The following is a 26,336-nucleotide window of genomic DNA, read 5'->3' on the forward strand; positions in this document are numbered from 1 at the left end:
TGATACTTGTCTCGACGCGAGCATAAAGTAATTTAGCTCGTCTGGTAGGTTTGTGTCACTGGGCAGCTCGTGACTGTGCTTCCCTTTGCAATCTAATAGTTTGCAAGCCCTGCCACATCCGACGAATATCGGAGCCGGTGTAGTACGATTCAATCTTAATCCTGTATTGACGCTTCGCCTGTTTGATGGTTCGTTGGAGGGCATAATGGTATTTATTATAAGCTTCCAGGTTAGAGTCCCACTCCTTGAAAGCGGCAGCTCTGCTCTTTAGCTCAGTGCGGATGTTGCCTGTAATCCATGGCTTTTTTTTTTGGAAAGGAGCATAAAGTTCATACCGTGTACTTTCACCACCCTGTGAACTTCACAATTTATTTAATCTGTAGCCTAATAAACTACATGCTTTCCAGGGTCGTAGTGGGAGGACCACACCATGTCATCGCCTGACTCCAAATGTATTATTCTTTCAATATTTGCACATAAAGGTGTTTTCACTTTCATTTCTCGCATAATTCATTTTATTGACACAAACAGATCCCACCATGTCAAACCAAACATTGTGCTGGCATTTGTAAAATTGTACTGAAACTGTTTCCATGACAGTTGTCATGATTTACTTTAATAAGGTATGACTTTACTCCCATAAAAACTGGATGAAAATCTGGTTAGTGTCACCAAACAACTGCATTACACTCAAAATAATTAGAATTCAGATGCTAATCTGGTTGACGACCCTAGTTAGCTAGCTAACCAAACCCATTATGATTGATAGCTAGCATGCTAGCTAGCTTGACAGCTACATGCAACGATAACAGTCAAGTTTAATCTTAATGAATGTCTTAACAGTCCAAAACAACATATAAGCCTGTTAGATAAAAATGATATTATGAAATGTACAGGCAAAATGCAAACCACTACAGAATCTGTGTATCTGGTGACACTTCCACATCCAGTTGAGCAGTGGCTCTCCCTGATGGAGACATCCTTGAGTCCCGCTCAACATCCACTCGAGGGCTCCAAATTGGACTGTACAGCTCACCTGGACAGCCCGCCAGGGGGAGCCCTCGAGTGGATGTTGAACCTGATGCGGGACTTCCGCATCTAGAGCAACATCCACTTGAGGCTATTACTCAATGACTCGAGGGCTAGGCAGGCTACTCACAGTAGTAGGCCTACATGGGAAAGTCTTGATGTGTGGGATAGCATGTAGCTAACTTTTTAAGGCCAAAGCCAAGTTGGCGTAACCTATAACCAAGCTTAGCCTTTTGTTTTTTTCCAAAGGTTTGTAATTTTCTTGTTTTGTTCTAACCTGGAACTGACTCTCTTCTGTTGCCTCTGTTTGAAACTGCTGGGCCATCCTTACAGCTGCTGGGCCAACCTTAGAATAGGCTATACCCCACTTTCTGGCATGCTTAGGAAATCATTTTACTCCCACTGAATGTTACCTCACTCAGACCTAACATACAGTGCTAAACTTGTTTTGAACTGTGAAATAATTATATGGAAAATAGTCTCAAAATGCCAAATAACTGCACACCATTTTTATGTTTTTAAACAGCCTAAAACAGATTCAGGGTAGCCTAAGCAGCCAATAGTTGGCGCTACATGTGCACTACTGTCTAGGATTGATGAGCCTTCCTGGTAATACACTCGTGTCCCCCATGGAGCGGCATTCAGCTGCAAAGACATTATCAAAGATTTGTGTAACTAACCCAAGATAGACCACAGGCTGTCGTTTCCAATGGGAGCAAATTAATCATAGTGGGCAGAACAAGCAAGCGTTCTCATGTATTTTCGATTTAGGATGGTGCACACCCTTGACTGAACACGGTGTACAACAAATTGTCCGAAAATATGAAAATGGTGGTGAAAAATAGTTTTATTAGTACACATTTTCCTGTTTTTAAGCGGCTCGACATTAAAGATGGTTAATGAGGTTGATTATGCCTTTGCAGTCTGAATGGAGGATGCTATATTTACGAGCCGGTCCACAGGGGACACGAGTGTATTACCCGCAATGCACATCAAACCTAGACGATAGTGCAAATCTAGCGCAAATATCGGCTGCCTAGGATAGATTCATGGGTGTGCTCCCTCAGTCCGCACACAGTTCATGCATTTAAAATGTTTAACGTTTTCCAACACTATAGCAATTCGGTGACTGAATCGGCGTTTGTTTGGGGAAAACTAAAATCAAAATAGAGTTGGCTGTAAGGTTGTTTACCTCTCAGTAGCTGGGTCATTTTGGAGGGCAGATTGCGTTTCTTCTCAGACCAACCCCGAACCCCCTCCTTCTTCACCAGACGCTCAGATATACTAGACTACGAAAACTGTGTTGGATGTTTCAGGAGAAACATTTCAGGACCAGATTTTCATTATTTTTGAACAAATGTATGTACATTAAGTACGCTCATTAACCGTGTTTTATCAGTTTTGCAAATACTTTTTGTGTCGGTGAATTAAAACACTAGAAACATTGTATCTGAAGGAGCGCACTGGGCGGAGGCAGCGACCCAAGCATTTTTGTTATTCATCTTAACTCCACAGGCACCTCTTTTCCATTAATTGGACTTCTGACAGGTAATTTGTTTTCGTTTGCCATAAATCTTTTACCAAAAGGTAATTTTCCCCGTCAAAACATGCGAACAACTAGGCAACAACAGCGTGACTGTTCTGACAGGCTGTTAATACCTGTGCGCACAGCTTTAAAGTTTGTGTATAAATTCCTAAACTTATTTAAACAGCCTTGCAAGTAATTTTTCCGTTGGTTTTAAGAACATTTAGTCTACAGAATGCTCCTCATATCATTACATTTACAACGATTTGTAAATATCTGAGAGCACGTGACCATACATTTTGTATTTATTTATTTCACCTTTATTTTATCAGGTAGTCCTACTGAAACCAAGGGATATTTTACAGATGAGTCCTGAATTACATACATTTTCAGAAAATACATGCATCAAAATCTAAATGCAAAATGCACATAGGAAGAAAAACATGGTCATAAAAACAAACACATTCATCAGCAATAAGGTCCTCAATCATCTTTCAGGATTGCCCAAGAGACACCAAAACATCTAGTTTAAGAACATTTAAGCTTGTTCCACTAATAGGGTGCAAGAAAAGTATATAGACTTTTAGTTAACTCATCAAAATGCTTTTTGAAAGATAGCTTTTCATCTATTCAGAAGCCCAGATATTTGTTAACAGGGACACGGATCAATATGGACACCATCCAAAGTACATATCATCAGTTATATTTACAGGACACAGAATCTACCCCTGCGGGACACCTCTCGTAATATACAGGTAACCTGATTTAACACCATCAGTAGATACACATTGAGTTATATCGGTCAAGTGATTTTTAAAGCGGTTACATGCAGCCTGGTCTCGGGCCAATTGAAGAAAGACTGAATTAGCAGTGAGTGATCAACAGTATCAAAAGCCTTTGGCATGTCAATGAAGAGGGCAGCACAATGTTGCCTTTTATCCATACAGTAAACCACATAACTAGGGATGCAGCAGAGGTAATGCTATGACATGGTCTAAAACCTGTTTGATGTACATTTAGAATAAAAAGATAAGAAAGATCTTAGCTTAGAATTAATCAAGGGTTCAAATATTTTAGCTAGGCAAGACAGTTTAGAAATAGCATACATGACATAAGCCAATGACTATGGCAGTGATCATCAACTAGGGCTGGATAAATTATTACAAATAATTTGTAGACCGCAAGAAGCACAAACAGATACTTTTGTGTATATATAGTGTATGTGGACATCCCTTCAAATTGGATTTGTCTCTTTCAGCCACACCCGTTGCTGACAGGTGTATAAAATCGAGCACACAGCCATGCAGTCTCCTTAGACTAACATTGTCAGTTGAATGGCCTTACTGAAGAGCTCAGTGACTTTCAATGTAGCATCATCATAGGATGCCACCTTTCCAACAATTCAGTTTGTCAGATTTCTGCCCTGCTAGTGCTTCCTGGCCAACTGTAAGTGCTGTTATTGTGAAGTGGAAATGTCTAGTAGCAACAACGGCTCAGCTGCGAAGTGGTAGGCTACACAAGCTCACAGAATGGGATCGCCGAGTGCTAAATCGCATAAAAATCATCTGTCATCGGTTGCAACACTCACTACTGAGTTAAACAGCCTCTGGAAGAAACATCAGCAAAATAACTGTTCGTTGGGAGCTTCACAAGCCTAAAATCACCATGCGCAATGCCAAGCGTCAGCTAGATTGGTGTAAAGTTCGCTGCCATTGGACTTTGGAGAAGTGGAAACACGTTCAAATCAAACTTTATTTGTCACATGCGTTGAATAGAACAGGACTGACTGTGAAATGCTTACTTACAAGCCCTTTAACCAGCAGTGCAGTTCAAGAAAGAGTTAAAGTATTTACAAAATAAACTAAAGTTAAAAAAATAATAATTAACTAACACAATAAAATAATGAGGTTATATACAGGGAATACCGGTACCGAGTGAATGTGCAGGGGTACAGGTTAGTTGAGGTAATTTATACATGTAGGTAGGGGTGAAGTGACTATACATACATAATAAACAGCGAGTAGCAGCAGTGTAAAAACAAATGGAGGTGGGGGGGTGTCAATGTAAATAGTCCGGGTGGCCATTTGATTAATTGCTCCGCAGTCTTATTAATGGCTTAGGGGTAGAAGCTGTAAAGGAGCCTTTTGGTCCTAGACTTGGCACTCCGGTACCGCTTGCCGTGCAGAAGCAGAGAGAACCGTCTATGACTTTGGTCACTGGAGTCTGACAATTTTTTGGCCTTTCCTCTGACACCGCCTGGTATATAGGTCCTGGATGGCAGGAAGCTTTGCCCCAGTGCCGTATGCACTACCCGGTTAGGGTGCTCTCTCTGGTGCAGCTTTAGAACTTTTTGAGGATCTGGGGACCCATGCCAAATATGTTCTGTCTCCTGAGGGGGAAAATGTGTTGTTGTGCCCTCTTCACGACTGTATTGGTGTGTTTGGACAACAAGGAACTTGAAACTCTCCACCCGCTCCACTACAACCCTGCCGATGTTAATGGCGGCCTGTCCGGCCAGCCTTTTCCTGTAGTCCACAATCAGCTCCTTTGTCTTGCTCACACTGAGGGAGAGGTTATTGTCTTGGCACCACACTGCCTGGTCTCTGTCCTCCACCATATAGGCTGTTTCATCGTTGTCTGTGATCAGGCCTACCACTGTTGTGTAGTCAGCAAACTTAATGATGGTGTTGGAGTCGTGTTTGAACAGGGAGTACAGAAGGGGAAGTCCAGGATCCAGTTGCAGGGAGGTGTTTAGTCCCAGGGTCCTTAGATTAATGATGAGCTTTGTGGGAACTATGGTGTTGAATGCTGAGCTGTAGTCAATGAACAGCATTCTCACATAGGTGTTCCTTTTGTCCAGGTGGGAAAGGGCAGTGTGGAGTGCGATTGTGTCATCTGTGGATCTGTTGGGGTGGTATGCGAATAAAAATATATATAATTCTTCACATTTTCAAGCAGTCCGTTTATATTTTCCAACGTGGCTATACATTTGGGTGAGGTTTATTTTCGCCTGAGTAGCCTTGTTTCACCACCAAAAATAAAATTAAACCATCTAGTGTTCAGCGAAATAACAACGCAATGTCAAATACAGCTAGCCTAGTCAAACAATTAACATCCAATCACATTAACTGTTACTCTCTCGCGGGAATGCCACAAATGGTCCATATGTGGCCAAACATAGCTGCTGCTCATTCCGTTTGCTTGAAAATTGATTTTTCAATTTGAAAAATAAGCCTCAGGAGTTTTTTTAAGCGAGAATTAAGACAACTTTAGATTAGTAAGACATATAAAAGCAACAGATACCATTAATAAGAAGGGGCTAAAAGCGTCATATATGGTGAGCTACCGAGTGGCTAGGACAGGCAAGCCCCATACTATTGTGGACTTAATTCTTCCTGCTTCTGGGGGAAAAGGACAAAACTATACAGACAATGCCTCCATCAAACAACACTGTTTCACGACGCATCAGTGACATGGCAGGACATGTTTTGAAACAATTACTGCTTCGCATACAAGCCAGTGAATTCTATGCGTTACAGCTGGATGAGTCAACAGACGTGGCGGGCCTGGCACAGCTCCTGGTATATGGGGGGTCAATTAAAACCTCTTTGGGATAGGGGGCAGCATTTTCACTTTTGGATAAATAACGTGCCCAATTTCAACTTCCTGCTACTCATGCCAGGAATATAAGATATGCATATTATTAGTACATTTGGATAGAAAACACTTTCAAGTTTCTAAAACTGTTTGAATCATGTCTGAGTATAACAGAACTTATGTAGTAGGCAAAACCCAGAGGACTAACCGTTAAGAATTATTTTTTGGTCTCTGTTTCGCCGAAAATACTTTTACAAATCTGACATGTGTGCTGGATTCACAACGAGTGTAGCTTTAATTGAGTATCTTACATGTGTGATTTAATGAAAGTTAGATTTTTATATAATTGTTTTAAATTTGCCACGCTGCATTTTCCCTGTTTTTTTGCCCAAGTGGGACGCAACCATCCCCTATACCATAGGAAGTTAAGGAAGACGACCTCTTCTGCAACCCAGGACAACAGGATAATATATTTTTTAAGTACTGGACAGCTTTGTGAAATCAAATGGACTTTGGTGGTCAAGATGTGTTGGTATCTGTACTGATGGCGCAAAAGCCATGACGGGGAGACATAGTGGAGTGGTAACGCGCATGCAAGCAGATTCTCCCGCGCCACTTGGGTACACTGCTACAACCACTGAGAGGCTCTTGCTGCCAAGGGAATGCCTGACAGCTTGAAAGACTTTTGCACATTACAGTGAAAATGGTTAACTTTGTTAAAGCAAAGTATTTTCTGCAATATGCAATGATATGGGCAGTGACCATGTAATGCTTTTACAACATACAGAAGTGCGCTGGTTATCAAGGGTCAATATATTGACACGAGCTTAATGTTTTCTTTACTGACCGTCATTTTCTCTTGTCTGACCGTTTGCATGATGACGAGTTTCTCACACGACTAGCCTATCTGGGTGTTTTTCTCACCTGAATGATCAATGTAGGATTACAGGGACTCTCCGCAACTATATTCAATGTACGGGACAAAATTGAGGCTATGATTAAGTTGGAGCGCTTCTCTCTGCATTAACAAGAACAACACACAGGTCTTTCCATAATTTTATGATTTTTTTGTGTGCAAATTATCTCAAGCTTACGGATGTCAGATGTGATATTGCAAAGCAGCTGAGTGAGTTGGGTGCGCAATTACGCAGGTACTTTCCCGAAACGGATGACACAAACAACTGGATTCGTTATCTCTTCGTGCCCTGCCTTCAGTCCACTTACCGATGTCTGAATAAGAGCGCCTCATCAAAATTGCAACAAGCGGTTCTGTGAAAATGTAATTTAATCAGAAGCCACTGCCAGATTTGGGGATTTTTGGACACTGATGCCCTTTGCAAACACATACCTATGTGAAAACATGTACCTATGTGAGAGGGGATTCTCGGGCCTCACTAGCATGAAAACTAAATACCGGCACAGACTGTGTGTGAAAAATGATTTAAGACTGAGACTCTCTCCAATACAACCCAACATTGCAGAGTTATGTGCATCCTTTCAAGCACACCCTTCTCATTAACCTGTGGTGACCTATTTACAATTTTTGATGAACAAATAAGGTTTTATATGTAAGATGGTTAAATAAAGAGCAAACATTTAGGTATTACAGACTCTGTCAGTGAGAGGTTGACAATGTCAGTGAATACACTTGCTAGTTGTCAGTTCTCTGGAGTGATGACTCACACATCACCATCTGGCAGTCCGACGGACAAACTTGGGTTTGGGGGATGCCAGGAGAACGCCACCTGCCCGAATGCATAGTGCCAACTGTAAAATTTGGTGGAGGAGGAATAACGGTCCCGTAGTTCCAGTGAAGGGGGATCTTAACACTGACATTCTAGACGATTCTGTGCTTCCTTTGTGGCAGCAGATTGGGGAAGGCCCTTTCCTGTTTCAGCATGACAATCCCCCCGTGCACAAAGCGAAGTCCATACAGAAATTGTCTGTCGATCAGTGTGGAAGAACTTGACTGGCCTGCACAGAGCCCTGACCTCAACCCCATCAAACACCTTTGGGATGAATTGAAACGCAGACTGTGAGCCAGGCCTAATTGCCCAACATCAGTGCCCGACTTCACTAATGCTTTTGTGGCTGAATGGAAGCAAGTCCCTGCAGCAATGTTCTAACATGTAGTGGAAAGCCTATCCAGAAGAGTGTAGGCTGTTGTAGCAGCGAAGGGGGGACCAACTCCATATTAATGCTCATGATTTTGGACTGAGATGTTTAACGAGCAGGTGTGCACATACCTTTGGTCATGTAGTGTATAATATTTGAGTAAAACATTACCAAGTAGAACCTCGCTTATTAAATTTGTATATGGTCACATATCTCTCTATTATGCGTGACAATACTTTGGAAAAGATTTACAAAATGAAAATCACTTAGAGCCAATTTGCTTTAATTTTTACAGTATTTTATGTCCAACAAATTAAATCACCTGGGAGCCAAATTCAGCCACAAGCCACCAGTTGGCATAGGCCTGCTGTACCATAAATGTTCAAAACGGACTGGGTTAACAGTTTCGGTGCTTGTAGAAGCCTTGCTTGTTTGGGATAAGGGGCAGCATTTTCACGTTTGGATGAAAAGCGTGCCCAGAGTAAACCGCCTGCTACTCAGTCCCAGTTGCTAATATATGCATATCATTTTGATAGACAACACTCTGAAGTTTCTAAAAACTGTTTGAATGATGTCTGTGAGTATAACAGAACTCAAATCGCAGGCGAAAACCTGAGAAAAACCCACCAGGAAGTGGGAAATCTGAGGTTTTTAGTTTTTCAACTCTTTGCCTATCGAATATACAGTGTCTATGGGGTCAAATTGCACTTCCTAAGGCCTCCACTAGATGTCAACAGTCTTTAGAACATTGTTTGATGCTTCTACTGTAAAGGAGAGAGGAATGAGAGGGGATTGAGTCAGTGGTCTGGCAGAGTGGCATGAGCTGACCGTGCGTTCAGGTGAGAGTTAGCTTGAGTTCCATTGCATTTCTGAAAAGTTTTTTTGAAATCTGACACAGCAGTTGCATTAAGGAGAAATATATCTCTAATTCTGTGCGTAACCCTTGTATCTTATATTAAAGTTTATGATGTCTATTTCTGTAAATTTATGTGGCTCTCTGCAAAAATCACTGGATGTTTTGGAAGCAAAACATTACTGAACGTAACGTGTCAATGTAAACTGAGATTTCTGGATATAAATATGCACCTTATCGAACAAAACATACATGTATTGTGTAACATGAAGTCCTATGAGTGTCATCTGATGAAGATCATCAAAGCTTAGTGATTCATTTTTTCTTTCTGCTTTTTGTGACTCCTCTCTTTGGCTGGAAAATGGCTGTGTGTGTTTTTGTGACTAGGCTCTGACCTAACATAATCATATGTTGTGCTTTCGCTGTAAAGCCTTATTGAAATCGGACACGATGGGAATATTAACAATAAGTTTCTTTCATTTGGTGTATTGCACTTGTGAATATATGAAAGTTCATATTTCCAAAAAATATTTTAGAATTTCGCGTGCTGCCTTTTCAGTGGAATGTTATCGAGCGGAGAACCCCTAGCCATAAGAAGCTAGTCTACTTTTCTTACTTTTTATTTGTCCTTTTCAGTTCAGTCAAAATGCAATAACCTCACAACTCTCTAGGCATGAGAAGTACAGTGCCTTGCGAAAGTATTCGGCCCCCTTGAACTTTGCGACCTTTTGCCACATTTCAGGCTTCAAACATAAAGATATAAAACTGTATTTTTTTGTGAAGAATCAACAACAAGTGGGACACAATCATGAAGTGGAACGACATTTATTGGATATTTCAAACTTTTTTAACAAATCAAAAACTGAAAAATTGGGCGTGCAAAATTATTCAGCCCCCTTAAGTTAATACTTTGTAGCGCCACCTTTTGCTGCGATTACAGCTGTAAGTCGCTTAGGGTATGTCTCTATCAGTTTTGCACATCGAGAGACTGACATTTTTTCCCATTCCTCCTTGCAAAGCAGCTCGAGCTCAGTGAGGTTGGATGGAGAGCATTTGTGAACAGCAGTTTTCAGTTCTTTCCACAGATTCTCGATTGGATTCAGGTCTGGACTTTGACTTGGCCATTCTAACACCTGGATATGTTTATTTTTGAACCATTCCATTGTAGATTTTGCTTTATGTTTTGGATCATTGTCTTGTTGGAAGACAAATCTCCGTCCCAGTCTCAGGTCTTTTGCATACTCCATTAGGTTTTCTTCCAGAATGGTCCTGTATTTGGCTCCATCCATCTTCCCATCAATTTTAACCATCTTCCCTGTCTCTGCTGAAGAAAAGCAGGCCCAAACCATGATGCTGCCACCACCATGTTTGACAGTGGGGATGGTGTGTTCAGCTGTGTTGCTTTTACGCCAAACATAACGTTTTGCATTGTTGCCAAAAAGTTCAATTTTGGTTTCATCTGACCAGAGCACCTTCTTCCACATGTTTGGTGTGTCTCCCAGGTGGCTTGTGGCAAACTTTAAACAACACTTTTTATGGATATCTTTAAGAAATGGCTTTCTTCTTGCCACTCTTCCATAAAGGCCAGATTTGTGCAATATACGACTGATTGTTGTCCTATGGACAGAGTCTCCCACCTCAGCTGTAGATCTCTGCAGTTCATCCAGAGTGATCATGGGCCTCTTGGCTGCATCTCTGATCAGTCTTCTCCTTGTATGAGCTGAAAGTTTAGAGGGACGGCCAGGTCTTGGTAGATTTGCAGTGGTCTGATACTCCTTCCATTTCAATATTATCGCTTGCACAGTGCTCCTTGGGATGTTTAAAGCTTGGGAAATCTTTTTGTATCCAAATCCGGCTTTAAACTTCTTCACAACAGTATCTCGGACCTGCCTGGTGTGTTCCTTGTTCTTCATGATGCTCTCTGCGCTTTTAACGGACCTCTGAGGCTATCACAGTGCAGGTGCATTTATACGGAGACTTGATTACACACAGGTGGATTGTATTTATCATCATTAGTCATTTAGGTCAACATTGGACCATTCAGAGATCCTCACTGAACTTCTGGAGAGAGTTTGCTGCACTGAAAGTAAAGGGGCTGAATAATTTTGCACGCCCAATTTTTTTCCGTTTTTGATTTGTTAAAAAAGTTTGAAATATCCAATAAATGTCGTTCCACTTCATGATTGTGTCCCACTTGTTGTTGATTCTTCACAAAAAAATACAGTTTTATATCTTTATGTTTGAAGCCTGAAATGTGGCAAAAGGTCGCAAAGTTCAAGGGGGCCGTATACTTTCGCAAGGCACTGTAGCTATCTATAGCCTGAGGTTAAAAGTATTTTCTAAGAATAACTTAGTTTAAACTTTGTTTACTTGAGGGTGAGCCTAGTCTCCTTTAAAGTAGAATGCTGTAACAAACACGATTATTGGCCTTTGTTATAACTCTTGCAGCATTTGGTAGATTAAGATATTGATTGGCAGTCCTTTGTTGTTAATCCTGTTCTTAAACCCTGGTTTGAGTGTTTAAATCCCTGTTTCTCTCTAAACCATGCCACACTGCTCCAACTCAGAAACCTTAAGTATGAGTAGTTATTATGGAGTCTTATGGAACAGCCTTGGGCTAGGGATGGGACAGATAGGGTCTGTGCCAAAAGATGGGCTCTGATCAAAAGATGGGCTCTGATCAGAGTCAGTGGGGCTAATCGTTTTAATCACTGTCATATTATTATATTAAATACAGTGACGGCCATCTGATGCCCATCACAGTATGGTATTCCTTCATATGGAAATCTACATAATTTATAGTATGAGTTCTGCCACCTCATCTGCTGCCAGAGTAGTTCTTAATTATCATATTTCAGTTGGACAGAAGTCCTGAGGAGAGTGACTTAATCTGACAGGTGATGTAATGAATACATAATTAGATATATAATATGGCTAATTTGTATGTTCACCGATCAATTCTCCCAAAATCCCACATTCGTGTTCTGCACATGAATCAAAAATACTCATAGTTCCCTAGAGATTAGTGTCAGGTGAGTACATTCTTCTGCAGCACTCCAACAAACAAGATTTTGTTTAAAGAAACATTTAGACTTATAGTTGGAGTCATTGGAAGTTGGAAGTTTACATACAGTTAGGTTGGAGTCATTAAAACTCATTTTTCAACCACTCCACAAATTTCTTGTTAACAAACTATAGTTTGGGCAAGTCGGTTAGGACATCTACTTTGTGCATGACACGTAATTTTTCCAACAATTGTTTACAGACAGATTATTTCACTTATAATTTACTGTATCACAATTCCAGTGGGTCAGAAGTTTACATACACTAAGTTGATTGTGCCTTTAAACATCTTGGAAAATTCCATAAAATTATGTCATGGCTTTAGAAGCTTCTGATAGGCTAATTGACATACTTTGAGTCAATTGGAGGTGTACCTGTGGATGTATTTCAAGGCCTACCTTCAAACTCAGTTCCTCTTTGCTTGACATTCAGCGGAAAATCAAAATAAATCAGCCAAGACCTCAGAAGAAAATGTGTAGACCAACACAAGTCTGGTCCATCTTTTCAGCAATTTCCAAACGCCTGAAGGTACCACGCTCATCTGTACAAACAATTGTATGCAAGTATAAACAACATAGGACCACGCAGCCGTCATACCGCTCAGGAAGGAGACGTGTTTTGTCTCCTAGAGATGAACGTACTTTGGTGCAAAAAGTGCAAATCAATCCCAGAACAACAGCAAAAAGGACCTTGTGAAGATATTGGAGGAAACGGCTACAAAAGTACCTATATTGATATGTCAGAATAATCTTAAAATAAAGTGGAGATCCTAGCTGACCTAAAACAGGGAATTTTTATTAGGATTAAATGTCAGGAATTGTGAGAAACTGAGTTTAAATGTATTTGGCTAAGGTGTATGTAAAACTTCCAACTTCAACTGTATCTGCTGTCTGTAACAAAATTCAGGACACTTTCTGCCTAGGGTGCCAATGCCTCCACAAACAACACTCCAGTGTGGGAGTTTTGGTTTAAGAGCCACGACCGATAAACACATGATGGGAAAATCTAGAAGAAGGGCTTGGACGAACATTTGTAGAAAGAATGGTCTATGTGTGAAAAACAGACTGTAGCGGCATGCCGTCGTGCACAGTGACTGCACATTCCAGCTGAGAAAAAAAGCTGAGTTAGTGCCTTCAAAAAGGATTCACACCCCTTGACGTTTTCCAATTTTTTTTTGTTACATACTGAATTTCAAATGTATGAAACTGAGATTTGTTTTTCACTGGCTTACACACAATAACCCATAATGTCAAAGGGGATTTTTTAAATATTTTTTACAAATTAATTAAAAATGAAAAGTGGAAATTTCTTGACAATAATTATTCAACTCCTTTGTTATGGTAAGCCTAAATAAGTTCAGGAGTAAAAAAATGTGCTTTAACAAGTCCCTTAACAAGTTGCATGGACTCACTGTGTGCAATAAAAGTGTTTAACATTAGTTTTTTGAATGACAACCTTATCTGTACCCCACACATACATATAATTGTAAGGTCCCTCAGTCGAAGAGTGAATTTCAAACACAAATACCAGGGAAGTTTTCCAATGCCTTGCAAAGAAGGGAACCTACTGGTTATATACTGTATATATATTTTTTCAAAGCACAAATTGAATATCGCTTTGAGCATGGTGAAGTTATTTATTACACTTTGGATGGTGTATCAATACACTCAGTCACTACAAAGATATAGGTGTCGTTCCTAACTCAGTTGCCGGAAAGGAAGGAAACCGCTCAGAGATTTCACCATGAGGCCAGTGGTGATTTTAACAGTTACTGAGCTTAATGTCTGTGATAGGAGAGAACTGGGGATGGATCAGCAACATTGTAGTTATTTCACAATATGAACCTAATTAACAGTGAAAAGAAGGAAGCCTGTACAGAATAAACATATTCCAAAACATAATCCTGTTTGCAACAAGGCACTAAAATAATACTGCAAAAAAATGTGGCGAAGATATTCAGTTTTTGTCATGAATACAAAGTGTTTTTTGGGGGGGAAATCCAATACAGCACATTACGGAGTACCGCTCTCCATATTTTCAAGCATAGTGGTGGCTGCATCATGTTATGTGTATGCTTGTAATCGTTTAGGACTAGGGAGCTTTTCAGGATAAAAAAATAAATAGAATGGAGCTAAGCACCGGCAAAATTCGAGAGGAAAACCTGGTTGTCTGCTTTACACCAGACACTGGGAGATGAATTCAGCTTTCAGCAAGAGAGTAACCTAAAACACAAGCCAAATCTACACTGGAGTTGCTTACCAAGAAGAAAGTGAATGTTCCTGAGTGGCCAAGTTACAGTGTTGACATAAATCTACTTAAAAATCTATGGCAAGACCTGAAAATGGTTGTCTAGCCATGATCAACAACCAATTGGACAGAGCTTGAAGAATTTTGAAAATAATAATGGGCAATTGTTGTACAATCCAGGTGTGGAAAGCTCTTAGAAACTTACCCAGAAAGACACTCAACCGTAATTGCTTAAAGGTGATTCTAACATTTATTGACTTAGGGGATTGAATACTGACCTATTAGTGACCTATATATTAGTAATTTATTTCACTACATATATATATATATATATATATATATATATATTATTTATTTTTTTTACAAATGTTAGAATTTTTCTTCCACTTTGACATTACATGGTGTTTTGTGTAGATCTTTGACAACAAATTACAATTAAATCAATTTTAATCCCACTTTGTAACTCAACAAAATGTAGAAAAAGTAAAGGGGCGTGGATACTTTCTGAAGGCACTGTATGTCTTTAACCCCCTGACCAAATATCAAGTGCAACTCAACCCGGGTCTCTCCTCCCTGCATCTTGATACTGCCAGGACAGGATACCTGTGTTCTATGGTGCAGACACTGAAATAACCTCCTCTACCCTTACCCCGAGTCAGGAGCTAATAACATAAAGAGATCATGGGGGAACTGTTTAATATGGCTGCAATCCCGTTAACAGGATCGATATGACAACAGCCAGTGAAATTGCAGGGCGCCAAATTCAAAACAACAGAAATCTCATAATTTCAAATTCCTCAAACATGCATGTATTTTATACCGTTTTAAAGGTAATATTGTTGTTAATCCCACCACAGTGTCCGATTTCAAATATGCTTTGCAGCGAAAGCACCACAAACGATAATTATAGGTCACCACCAAGCCACAGAATTAAACACAGCCATTTTTCCAGCCAAAGATAGGAGTCACAAAAAGCACAAAGAGATAAAATGATTCACTAACCTTTGGTGATCTTCATAAGATGACACTCATAGGACTTCATGTTACACAATACATGTATGTTTTATTTGATAAAGTTCATATTTATATCAAAATATCTGAGTTTACATTGGCGCGTTACGTTCACTAGTTCTAAAAACATCCAGTGATTTTGCAGAGCCACATCGATTCAACAGAAATACTCATCATAAATGTAGATGATAATACAAGTTATTCACATGGAATTATAGATATACCTCTCCTTAATGCAACCGCTGTGTCAGATTTCAAAAAAACTTTACGGAAAAAGTAAACCATGCAATAATCTGAGACGGCGCTCAGAAAAATAATCAAATTAGCCGCCATGTTGGAGTCAACAGAAACCATAAATTACATGATAAATATTCCCTTACCTTTGATCTTCATCAGAATGCACTCCCAGGAATCCTAGTTCTGCAATAAATGCTTGATTTGTTCGATAATGTCCATTATTTATGTCCAAGTAGCTACTTTTGTGAGCACGTTAGGTATAAATATCCAAACGTTCGTGCAGGTCGAGCATTACTCCGGACAAAAACTTAAAAAGTTATATTACAGGTCGAAGAAACATTTCAAACTAAGTATAGAATCAAAAATGTGGATGTTTTTATCATATATCTTCAATAAAGTTCCAACCGGAGAATTCCTTTGTGTGTCGAGGAGCAATGGAATGCAGGTCAATATCATGTGGAATGCGCATGACCAGGAAATGGCTCTCTGCCAGTAACCTGACTCATTCAGCTCTTATTCAGTCCCACAACACAGTAGAAACCTCATTCAAGTTTCTAAAGACGGTTGACATCTAGTGGAAGCCCTAGAAATTGCAACTTCATTCATATCTCACTGTGAATTCAATAGGGCCTGGGTTGAAAATCGACCAACCTCAGATTTCTCACTTCCTGTTTGGATTTCTTCTCAGGTTTTTGCCTGCCATATGAGTTCTGTTATACTCACAGACATCATTCAAACAGTTTTAGAAACTTCAGTGTTTTCTATCCAATACTAATAATAATATGCATATATTAGAAACTGAGACTGAGGAGGAGGCTGTTTACTCTGGGAACCTCTGGTCACCTTTCATCCAAGCTACTCAATACTGCCCCTGCAGCCATAAGAAGTTAACTTCTTATGGCTGAGATCCCGTTACCGGGAGCGATATAACAACGACCAGTGATAGTACAGGGCGCCATATTCAAAAGAACAGAAATCTCATAATTAAAATTCCTCAAACATGCATGTATCTTATATCGTTTTCAAGGTAGTCTTGTTGTTAATCCCACCACAGTGTCCGATTTCAAATAGGATTCACGGGGAAAGCACCACAAACGATTGTTAGGTCACCAACAACTCACCAAAATACACAGCCAATTTTACCAGCCAAAGAGAGAGAGAGAAAAAGCACATATAGAGATAAAATGAATCACTAAACTTTGATAATCTTCATCAGATGACACTCATATGACTTCATGTTACACAATACATGCATGTTTTGTTTGATGAAGTTCATATTTATATCAGAAAATATGAGTTTACATTGGCGTATTAGATTCACTAGTTCCAAAAACATCCAGTGATTTTGCATAGCCACACCATTCAACAGAAATACTCATCATAAATGTAGATGATAACACAAGTTATACACATGGAATTATAGATATACCTCTCCCTAATGCAACCGCTGTGTCAGATTTCAAAAAAACTTTACAGAAAAAGAAACGCATTTTTACTTTTGAGACGGCGCTCAACAGTAAAAACACCACAGCCGCAAAGATGGCGTCAACATAAACAAGAAATTACATGATAAATGTTCCCTTACCTTTGATGATCTACATCAGAAAGCACTCCAGGAATCCCATGTCCAAAACATATGATTGTTTTGTTCGAAAATGTCTTATTTATGTCCAAATACCTTCTTTTGTTAGCGCGTTTGGTATACATATCCAAACGCTAATTCTGGTCAGCGTTATATCGGACAAAAACTTCAAAAAGTGATATTACCGGTCAAAGAAACATTTCAAACTAAGTACAGAATCAATCATTAGGATGTTTTTAACATATAGCTTCAAGAAAGTTCCAACCGGAGTACTCCTTCTTGTCTTCGTGAGCAATGGAACGCAAGTGACTACCACAAGGAATTAACATGATCAGAAAATGGCTGACTGCCAGACACCTGACTGATTCTGCTATCATTCACTCCCACAACATCATAGAGTCTCCATTATAATTTCTATTGATGGTTGACATCCAGTGGAACCCCTAGGCAGTGCAACACCATTCATATCTCAAGGGGATTTCATTGGGGACTCTGGTGAATACAGACAAAGCTCAGATTTCTGACTTCCTGTTTTGATTTCAACTCAGGATTTTGCCTGCCAATATGAGTTCTGTTATACTCACAGACATCATTCAAACAGTTTTAGAAACTTTTGAGTGTTTTCTATCCAATACTAATAATAAAATGCATATATTAGAAACTGAGACTGGGGAGCAGGCCGTTTACTTTAGGCACCTTATTCATCCAAGCTACTCAATACTGCCTCCCAGCCATAAAAAGTTAAAGTTGCAGGGTGTTGTGACTAGCACTGCTGGTCCCCTCCGATACAAAGCTGTATGTGTTCATCAACAAGGCTGACGTTAAAATGCTGGGATCTGCACCTATTCCCCCCACAACCAAACCTGTCAGACACTGGTGGTGGGAGAACTTCATCACTCCGCTGGTCAGGACAACTGTGTAAGCCTGTTATGTTTCCTCATTATGAGCATAGCAGTCTTTCCATTACGGTATGCTTGAAATAAGTAAATGCGTCCCCCCAGGGGATTGAACTTGGTTCTCAAAGTATTTGCTTTCTGTTTTGCCATTTTTCTCCTACACTTTCAGTCGTTGTCTTTGGGAGGTCCTTCATGTTTCTGGTGGTTGTTTCCCTTTGTCTCCAGGTGACATGGATCTCTCTCTGTTGGTGGCATTCTGCTCCTGTGTTCCTCCTGCTTTGGGTGAGCTTTTTCCTTTCACTTTTTTTATGTTTGAGCTTCTCTCTCAAAATACTTGACTCCAGCACATGAATGGTGACTGAGGAGCATTCACAGTGTGGTTGAGGGAACTGTAATGTTTTATTCAGAGTGCTAGTTATTTAAAGAATGAGCTGGTCTCTGGTCTGTCTGTACTAACAGGGTCAGGATTTGGCAGGGAGATGCCAGGTAAGCTTGCAGTGCATTGGATGCCTCAGCTGTGTCAAATGAATGAGAAATGCAGTCTGTCTGCCTTGGAATAGACACAGAATGCATGGCCATCCTTTTTGGCTTATCAGTTGCCCTAGAGCAGTGTTTCCCAACTCCAGTCCTCAAATACCCCCCTTTTTTTAACAGTACACATTTTTATTGTAGCCCTGGACAAACAAACTTGATTCAACTTGTCAACTAATCGTTGAATCCTTGATGAGTTGAATTTGGTGTTTTTGTCCAGGGCTACAACAAAAATGTGTGCTGGTGAGGGGGGGGGGGGGACTGGAGTTGGGAAACACTGCCCGGTCCCCCCAGACTTTTCACATTTTTGTTTTAACCTTAAACTGGCACACCTGATTCAATTAGTCAAAGGCTTGATGATTAGTTGACTAATTGAACCAGGCGTGCCCCTTTAGGTTTAAAACAAAAGTGTGAAATGACTGAGGGATGGGGGCAGAGGAGAGGGTTGGGAAACCCTGTCCTAGAGTATGGCTGTCTGTAGAGAAACTGGAAAGGTCATTCACAGTGCAGTGTTTCCCCCTAGGATGTTTTTCAGCAGTGGTGGCAGAGTTAGCAGGGGGAGGTTGGGGGTTGCGGCGGATGGGGTCATCCTGGGGCAGACATCAACATAGTAAATACATTTAAAAAAAATGTCCAGTGTCGGCCAATGCATGTAGGGGAGACACTGCAATGTGATAGAGGAAAGTGTGTAGTGTCATATTTTAGCGAACTGTGTAGTGTCTTAAGAGTGCCGGTGATTAAAGAATGAGCTGGTCCCTGGTCTGTCTATACTAACAGGGTCATCTATAGGCAGGGACATGCCAGGTAAGTTTGTTTTATTGGATGCCTCAGTGTTGTTATAAAGGAATGAGAAACACGGTGTCTGTTTTGGAATGGGCACTGAGAATGCACAGCCATATTTGTTATTGGCTGGTCAGTTGCCCTAGAGCAATGTTTCATCAAACTCAGTCCTGGGGTCCCCATTTTGGTTTTTGCCCTAGCACTGCACAGCTGATTGAAATAACTCCTCGTCGGGGTGGCAGGACTGAGTTTGGGAAACTCTGCCGTAGAGCACATGTGTTGAACTCGGCCCTCCGTGAAATGAGTGCCTGTGGGTTTTCGCTCCGCCCTAATTAGTAAAGAACTACCCTCACCTGGTTGTCTAGGTCTTAATTGAAAGGAAAAAGCAAAGACCAGCAGACACTAGGCCCTCCATAGAATGAGTTTGATACCCCTACCCTAGAGTATGGCTCTCTGTAGAGTAACTAGCTTTGCTTTGTATGTACTTACATAGTGCGCAACTATATTGATTAAGTACTATTGTGTAAGGATTTCAAGTTATGATTAAATCCAGTTCATTTGAAATGGGCTCATCTAGACTGGTGTAAGAAAGAGCCTTTGCTTTCCTGGCCAGGATTAGCCTTTTTCTCATGTGAGGGATTTTAGTAATCGGTCATTTGAAGTGCAGCTAAGCCTCCCATATTGTAGTAGCATGTGGCGCTAGGCAGTCCTACACTGCACTTTGGGTTGTGTTGTGCTGACTTGTTCCTGAGCAGATTACCCTACATTAGTTGTTTTTCTCCTCAGTCAACAGGGTGATTTGGGGCAGGATATGAGTTCCCTGGTAATGGAGAGGAATGACACCAAAAGGAAGTGTTTGTCGGACATTAGGCTTATCTATTGCACCATAAAAAGCCCTGCTGGCTCGGGTTGTCGTTCTCTGACATCCTTTAGAAGAAAACAAAATGAAAATGTCAGCAGATACAAGATGAGCCAATCAGAGAAGCATTTCATTGTTAGAGAGCTGAGCAGTGATTATTGTACTACACCTTGGGATCTTCAAGAAGTGGTTCTATTACCTCTGTACTCATCGAAGCAGGAGTAATTTATTTGTTATTTGGTGATCCAGATAACGTGACATCCATGTGATTTAGATTCTTAATGTAAATGGTATTGTGAGGGAAGATGTGACATTTGGTTGATTCTCAAATGGTTACTCACACTGCACAAGCCAACGTGCGTGCGCACACACACACACACACACACACACACACACACACACACACACACACACAGTGAAGTCTGCTTTATTACAGCACCTACCTAAGCTGACATGGGTCACTGGCCTTGGGAAATGACTGCAGAGTGGGTATGGTTATAAATGCATCAGGACTAAATGCAACTCTGTGTGGTGTCTTGCATCATTGTAGCTTTAGCATTTCCACTACATTTCAACCACATTTTGCAACTTCCCCTTTACTCTTCTGAAGAGAGAGCCACCTGATTGTTGCCAGATTGTATTTAAAAGCATGCACTGTGTATCGCATCACCCAGTGGTTTAATCTAAGTGCATGCACCATTCCTAAACCTTCAGTACAAGTGGGCCATATTTTTAAAAAGCACAGAACACTACAACCAGTCTTACTATCATGTGTACAGTAGTCACTATTTACATTCAATGTACACCTCTGGAACACTTGACTACAGTTCTGAAGGTAAACAGAGCCTTAAACCAGTTCTGAAAGCTTCGTAGTTCACACCAAGCACACAGTCAGAGCTATTCTCTGTCAATCATTAATGCTTTCTGTCTTTTGTTTTCCAGCATCGACGATGGTTGAAAAGGGTAAAGGTTTCTTGTTGTTTCAGATGAACATTACTGTACTGATTGTATTTCACTTTAAAGAGCATGTTGGCAAATCACATACTTTTTGGTCACTCACCATCTTTTCACACCAGTTGCACTCAAAACTCAGTTTATGTTTGAATTAGTTTAACTCCAAACATGGTGTTTAAGTTTCTATGGAAAGGGTTCACTATGAATGTGTGTGATTTAAAGGAGATTTAATTCCCAGCAGGGCCACAACATTTTTATAAGTCTCCCAGTGGTTCCTTTACAATGCATTCCATCTGGCGCATGCGCAGCTCTGTCCTCTATTTGCTTTGGCTGGCGAGGGTACAAGTGACAGAGGGGACAAGTGGTCTAATGTGCCCTTTTTAATACCATAGCTGCAATTTCAATGTAGATGTAATAACTGTGAATAATAACATTCTACAAAATGCAGTCACACACTAAATGTATCTTGTTTTCATGTATTCCCTCTCCTTCTCCCCTCCCAGACTATGACTCTGCATTTCACTACGGTGAGTGGGGGATGGATCAGCATGGACTAACTCCACTGGGGGTAAACGTGACACTTCTCAGGAAATATCTGGGAGGTCAAGACGGGCTTGCATTTTCCCTCCATTTTTCAAGTTCAACTGGCAAACAGTCCCTCCCACTCTGCTGTAGTCTCATTTCTTAACACACTGCTCTATCCTGTCTTCAGTAGGTCTATGCATTCACAGACACATTATAGGATATATTCAGCTCTTACAGTGAATATCCTTCCATGTTTGAGGCAGTAATATCAATCAAAATATAGATACCTATAGATGTGAACCTGATGGATTTATCAATTGTGGCATATACAGTAGGAGCGTATGTTTGAATTATCTCATAGGAACATGGTGTCATAATTGCATAGCTTTGCTATGCTGTAATACACCCAAAGAGGGTACAGTGCATACATATGTACTGATTAAGATGGTTTATGTTACACTGTGCCTTGCACATGTTCTGTAGTAGTGGGCCTTACTGTGTAGGGATAAAAATGTATTTCTGTTTCAGACTATGAATCTCTGAGGATCGGTGGACTGATCTTCGCTGTGGTACTGTTTGTCATGGGCATTGTCCTAATCGTCAGTAAGTCTGTCTGCCCAACTACGGTTATACTTAAATTGAAATAAAATGTGATTAGTCCCATACGTTTATTTCTACTGTACCAATCTCATTCCATAATTGTATTTCTGCGCTGTTCAACATGCTGATCCATTGGACAGCCCTTCTTTACCAGTCCAGTCCTTATAAACAAGCCTGGGATCAGTTACTTGCTGGGGGCTGGGATGCAGGCCAACATGCCTTGCACAACCCCCAGGACACCCAACACCTCTCTACCCTGTAGGCATCTGCACATCTAGGGCACTGACTAAAACTGACCTGGACGCTATGCAGCCTTTTCCCCTCCCTCCTCATCTCATGTTCTTGCACTCATCCACCCCAACCCAGGCATAGCTGCAGCCCCCCACCCGCCCTAAATCTTACTCCAAGCATCCATTACATTAGTCATAGATATCACAGGGGGCAGAGGGAGTGTCCCCTCTCCTGCTACTACACATGTGCAAATAGGCTTTGGGTCTTCAGTGTTCTGTACAAATAATCAATCATTCAAGCGCTTAGTTTGGGTATTTTTTACTGGATAGGGTCTTGTAAAATATAATATTCCAACTTCAAAACAGATCAGTTGCTGAAGTATCTTCATTCTAGTGCTAGTTTAGCAGGCAGTATATTCATTCTAGTGCTAGTTTACCAGGCATGTGTCTTTGACACCTAGGATGGAGAGAGAGGCCTGTCAACTCTGGCTATCCTCAGAGTATATCATCTTTCCATCATAGTAGCTCTTCTTCACACCAATTTCTCTCTCTCTGCAGGCCAGAAATGCCCATGCAAATCAAGTCCGAAGTCACGGTAAGTTGGACAAAGAGATAGTGTTGATAAAACATGGCATAGAAAGAACTTTGTGCGGTCCAAACACTTAAGACACCTTCGTCCACTTACCCTCGCCTTATGCCTGTTATGTACGCAGAGAATTTACCCTTTACTGGGAATTTATTCCTTCACACGGTAAATCTGGGGAAAAGGGGCTGAACGGAACCAAAGCAAAGAAAGTACATGTCAAAGCCCCCTCTCCTACCTAACCACTACTTACCTATCTTAGCACCACCTGGTACGCTAACCAAAATACAGGGGCTGGTCCGCCCAGGTCTTACCTAGTGTGCATAGACAGTAAATACTACGGGTTGTGTATGCCCGCAGGCCTCTTGCCTAAGGACTCCATAGGTGCCTTCCCCCCTGGAAACAAATTAAACAGAATAATACAAACTACTTCACCAAAAAAAACAAAAAAACTGAGAAACAACACAGGACATAACCATCAGCTCTCTCTGAGCAACAACTAATACAGGACATACCAATCAGCTCTCTCAGCAACAACCACAGAACATAACCATCAGCTCTTAACAACAACCAACACAGGACACACTAATCAGCTCTCTTCTGAGCAACAGAACACTGGATTATATAGCTGGAGAGGAGTCTGTAATGGGATACCACTGTATCCCCTGACGAGAGATGGCGGGGTCAGGTCTCCAATCATCGATGTGGCCCACCAATCAGCTGCTTCCTGAAACACACACAAACACAAACAAAACCACAACACAGAAACTGGGGAACGTAACAATGCCCTTGGGGGAATCTCCGTCGCCATCTTGGAGGGTGGTCCAAATGATTAGCCAAGCAAGGGAAGTTTGCAACCTAAGCCCCTTAGTCCTCGTTTTTATACAATTATGTTCACTCCGGGGCCTGAAACTCCCAATAATTAAATTTGCAACGATTGTACATCCGCTAAGAAAAGTCAGTGATAACTTGAAACAACATCAATGGAGAAGTCAACATACAAGTGTAAGTAAAAACTAATGCAAATAAGTTAGAATTTGTGCTACTAATGCACATGATGGCACAAACACATCTCGTAAAAAGTACGTTTTTGGCAATTGTAGAAATAAAACATTTTCCTTCAGAAGTTCGTTAGGCAGGCTAACGTTAGTTAGCTACTTAATTTGCTAGCTATCTTACAGTAGGCGTATATTAATAATTACATATTTAATATAAGTAGACATGCACTCATGATTGTCTGGAGCACATATAAAGTAAACCACAAGCTACCGGTGGCTGAAAACACAATCATCACAGGATGAACGAGTGATGCATTTTCAGCCAAGGATGGTTCTACCCCAGCTGGCATGAGAGGAATATTGACTTTTTTCCTGATATTTTCGACAACAAGGGTAATATTCTCACATATGAACAATTTATAACATTGAAAGAGTTTCCAATACCTTTCAGAGAGTTTATTTCTGTGATCAAAGCCGTTCCCAGTGGTCTAACTACACTTGTGAAAAGTCATCTAAATTTAACGAAGTTAAGGAAGATACACTTCAACATTTTACATAAGATATATCCATGTATTTCTATGATTTCCAAATTTGTGGCTATTGATGATATCTGCGTTTTCTGTGAAAAAGAAGCTGAGAATCTGTCTCACTTGTTCTTTGAATGTAAATTTGTGACAGAATTTTGGGAAACCTTGCAAAGTACTTATTTACCATTATGAACACTGCCTATAATTTTAACATAAAATATATAATATGTTACTATTGCAATGATAACAAAACCACTGAAATGATTGTTAATTTTTTAATTCTTGTTGCCAAATACTTTATACACAAACCAAAATTCTATACCAAAATTACCAATTTTTCTGATTGATTTTAATTATCTTAGTAAAACACTAACCCTAGTGAATAACATCTTCATGAATCATTATAATAAGATATTGTTTATGTTTTGTATTTTATGTATATGTTTTGTATGTTTGGGCATTGTTAATACCTGTGTTTCGTTTGTTAGACATGTTGGATGTAGCAATGTAAGTTGATTTTTGTATTATGAATTAAATCATTCCTTCCTCCCTTGCCCTGCAAGTGTATACTCGTCAGACGTCATGATACCTCATCAGAAGTGTCCACTTAATTTGAGAGCTGAAGTGTTTGGACCGCAACCCTTGACTGAGTTCATTGTAAGGCCTTTAAAGTGTAATCTCTAGACCAGTAAGAGGAGCTTTTTAGAATATTCTTAACCGTTAGACAGAAGCTTCAGTACTCATTTTGAGTTTTAATACATTTCCCCCCTATGTTTTAGGGTTTAGATGGCTTGTTTAGGTATTGTATACTTTTTAATCACTGTACAAGTAGTGATTTTGCTCTAGTGGTTTACCTGTTTGTTTACCATTTTCCTCTCTTAGGCCTTCTGGGGTACCTGAGGCAGAGGCAGGGGTTGTGACAGGTAAAATCATCTATATCTTTGTCTTCATTGGCATATTGGTCTTTATCAAATGTCTGATTTGTATGTATCATTTTATTTATGAAACCAATACATCTCATCATGTTTACCATTCTGCTCTCAGGTCCCCAGTGATGTAAAGTCTCGCCACCAGGCGGCAGCATTGGACAGTGGAGGACTAACAATGGCTATCTCCCAGAGAGCACAAGGCTCATTTTTTAAATTTCATCCTGCTGATATGTTCTCTTGACATGTTTTTTCTTTTCTCTTTTTTCTATATGAATGAATCTACAGCGACAGTATTCTGAAGGCATAATTGGTTGATGCAGTAGGGTAGGCTATAAAACCTGTCATATGTGATAGACACACATGAACAAACGATTTTGTAAGTTAGAACTTGACTATTTATGACTATTTTAAATTGTAATATTTCCACATTGTTAAATAAAGTGATGTAGATGGGTCATTGTGTGTTGTGTTCCAACTTTTCCCACTATCAGCCACTGGCATAGACTGTCTCCCTGTCAGTCACTGCTACGGCCACAGTTTTTCCCCAGTAGCGCAGTTCTAATGGATATTCAGCACACCCGTTTTGCTGATGTTGCACCTTTCTGCAGGCAATAGTAGATGAATTCATTCAACCTCCTGACAAGTGCAGCAACATCAAACATGCT

At 40.3% G+C, this 26,336-nt stretch overlaps 1 protein-coding gene across 12 annotated transcripts; it reads left to right on the forward strand.

Annotated features, from left to right (window-relative positions):
• The first annotated feature begins 2,075 nt into the window (after positions 1-2,075).
• Positions 2,076-26,126, forward strand: LOC139390434 (FXYD domain-containing ion transport regulator 6-like). Of its 12 annotated transcripts, XM_071137557.1 has the most exons (12): positions 2,094-2,388; positions 2,545-2,577; positions 18,381-18,437; positions 18,615-18,641; positions 19,464-19,490; positions 21,268-21,288; positions 21,783-21,806; positions 22,333-22,407; positions 23,193-23,229; positions 25,306-25,399; positions 25,625-25,665; positions 25,787-26,126. In XM_071137557.1, exons 1-11 carry the CDS (start codon positions 2,337-2,339, stop codon positions 25,640-25,642), a joined length of 465 nt encoding a protein of 154 aa, XP_070993658.1. In that variant the 5' UTR covers positions 2,094-2,336; the 3' UTR covers positions 25,643-25,665; positions 25,787-26,126. The 12 variants fall into 12 exon arrangements, with proteins under 12 accessions (XP_070993717.1, XP_070993725.1, XP_070993694.1 ...); XM_071137593.1 differs by lacking the exon at positions 22,333-22,407 and having other exon boundaries at positions 2,082-2,388; XM_071137575.1 differs by lacking the exon at positions 18,615-18,641 and having other exon boundaries at positions 2,084-2,388.
• The last annotated feature ends 210 nt before the right edge of the window (positions 26,127-26,336 follow it).

The sequence above is a fragment of the Oncorhynchus clarkii genome, chromosome 3 (genome assembly GCF_045791955.1).
Source record: "Oncorhynchus clarkii lewisi isolate Uvic-CL-2024 chromosome 3, UVic_Ocla_1.0, whole genome shotgun sequence".
NCBI lineage: Eukaryota > Metazoa > Chordata > Actinopteri > Salmoniformes > Salmonidae > Oncorhynchus > Oncorhynchus clarkii.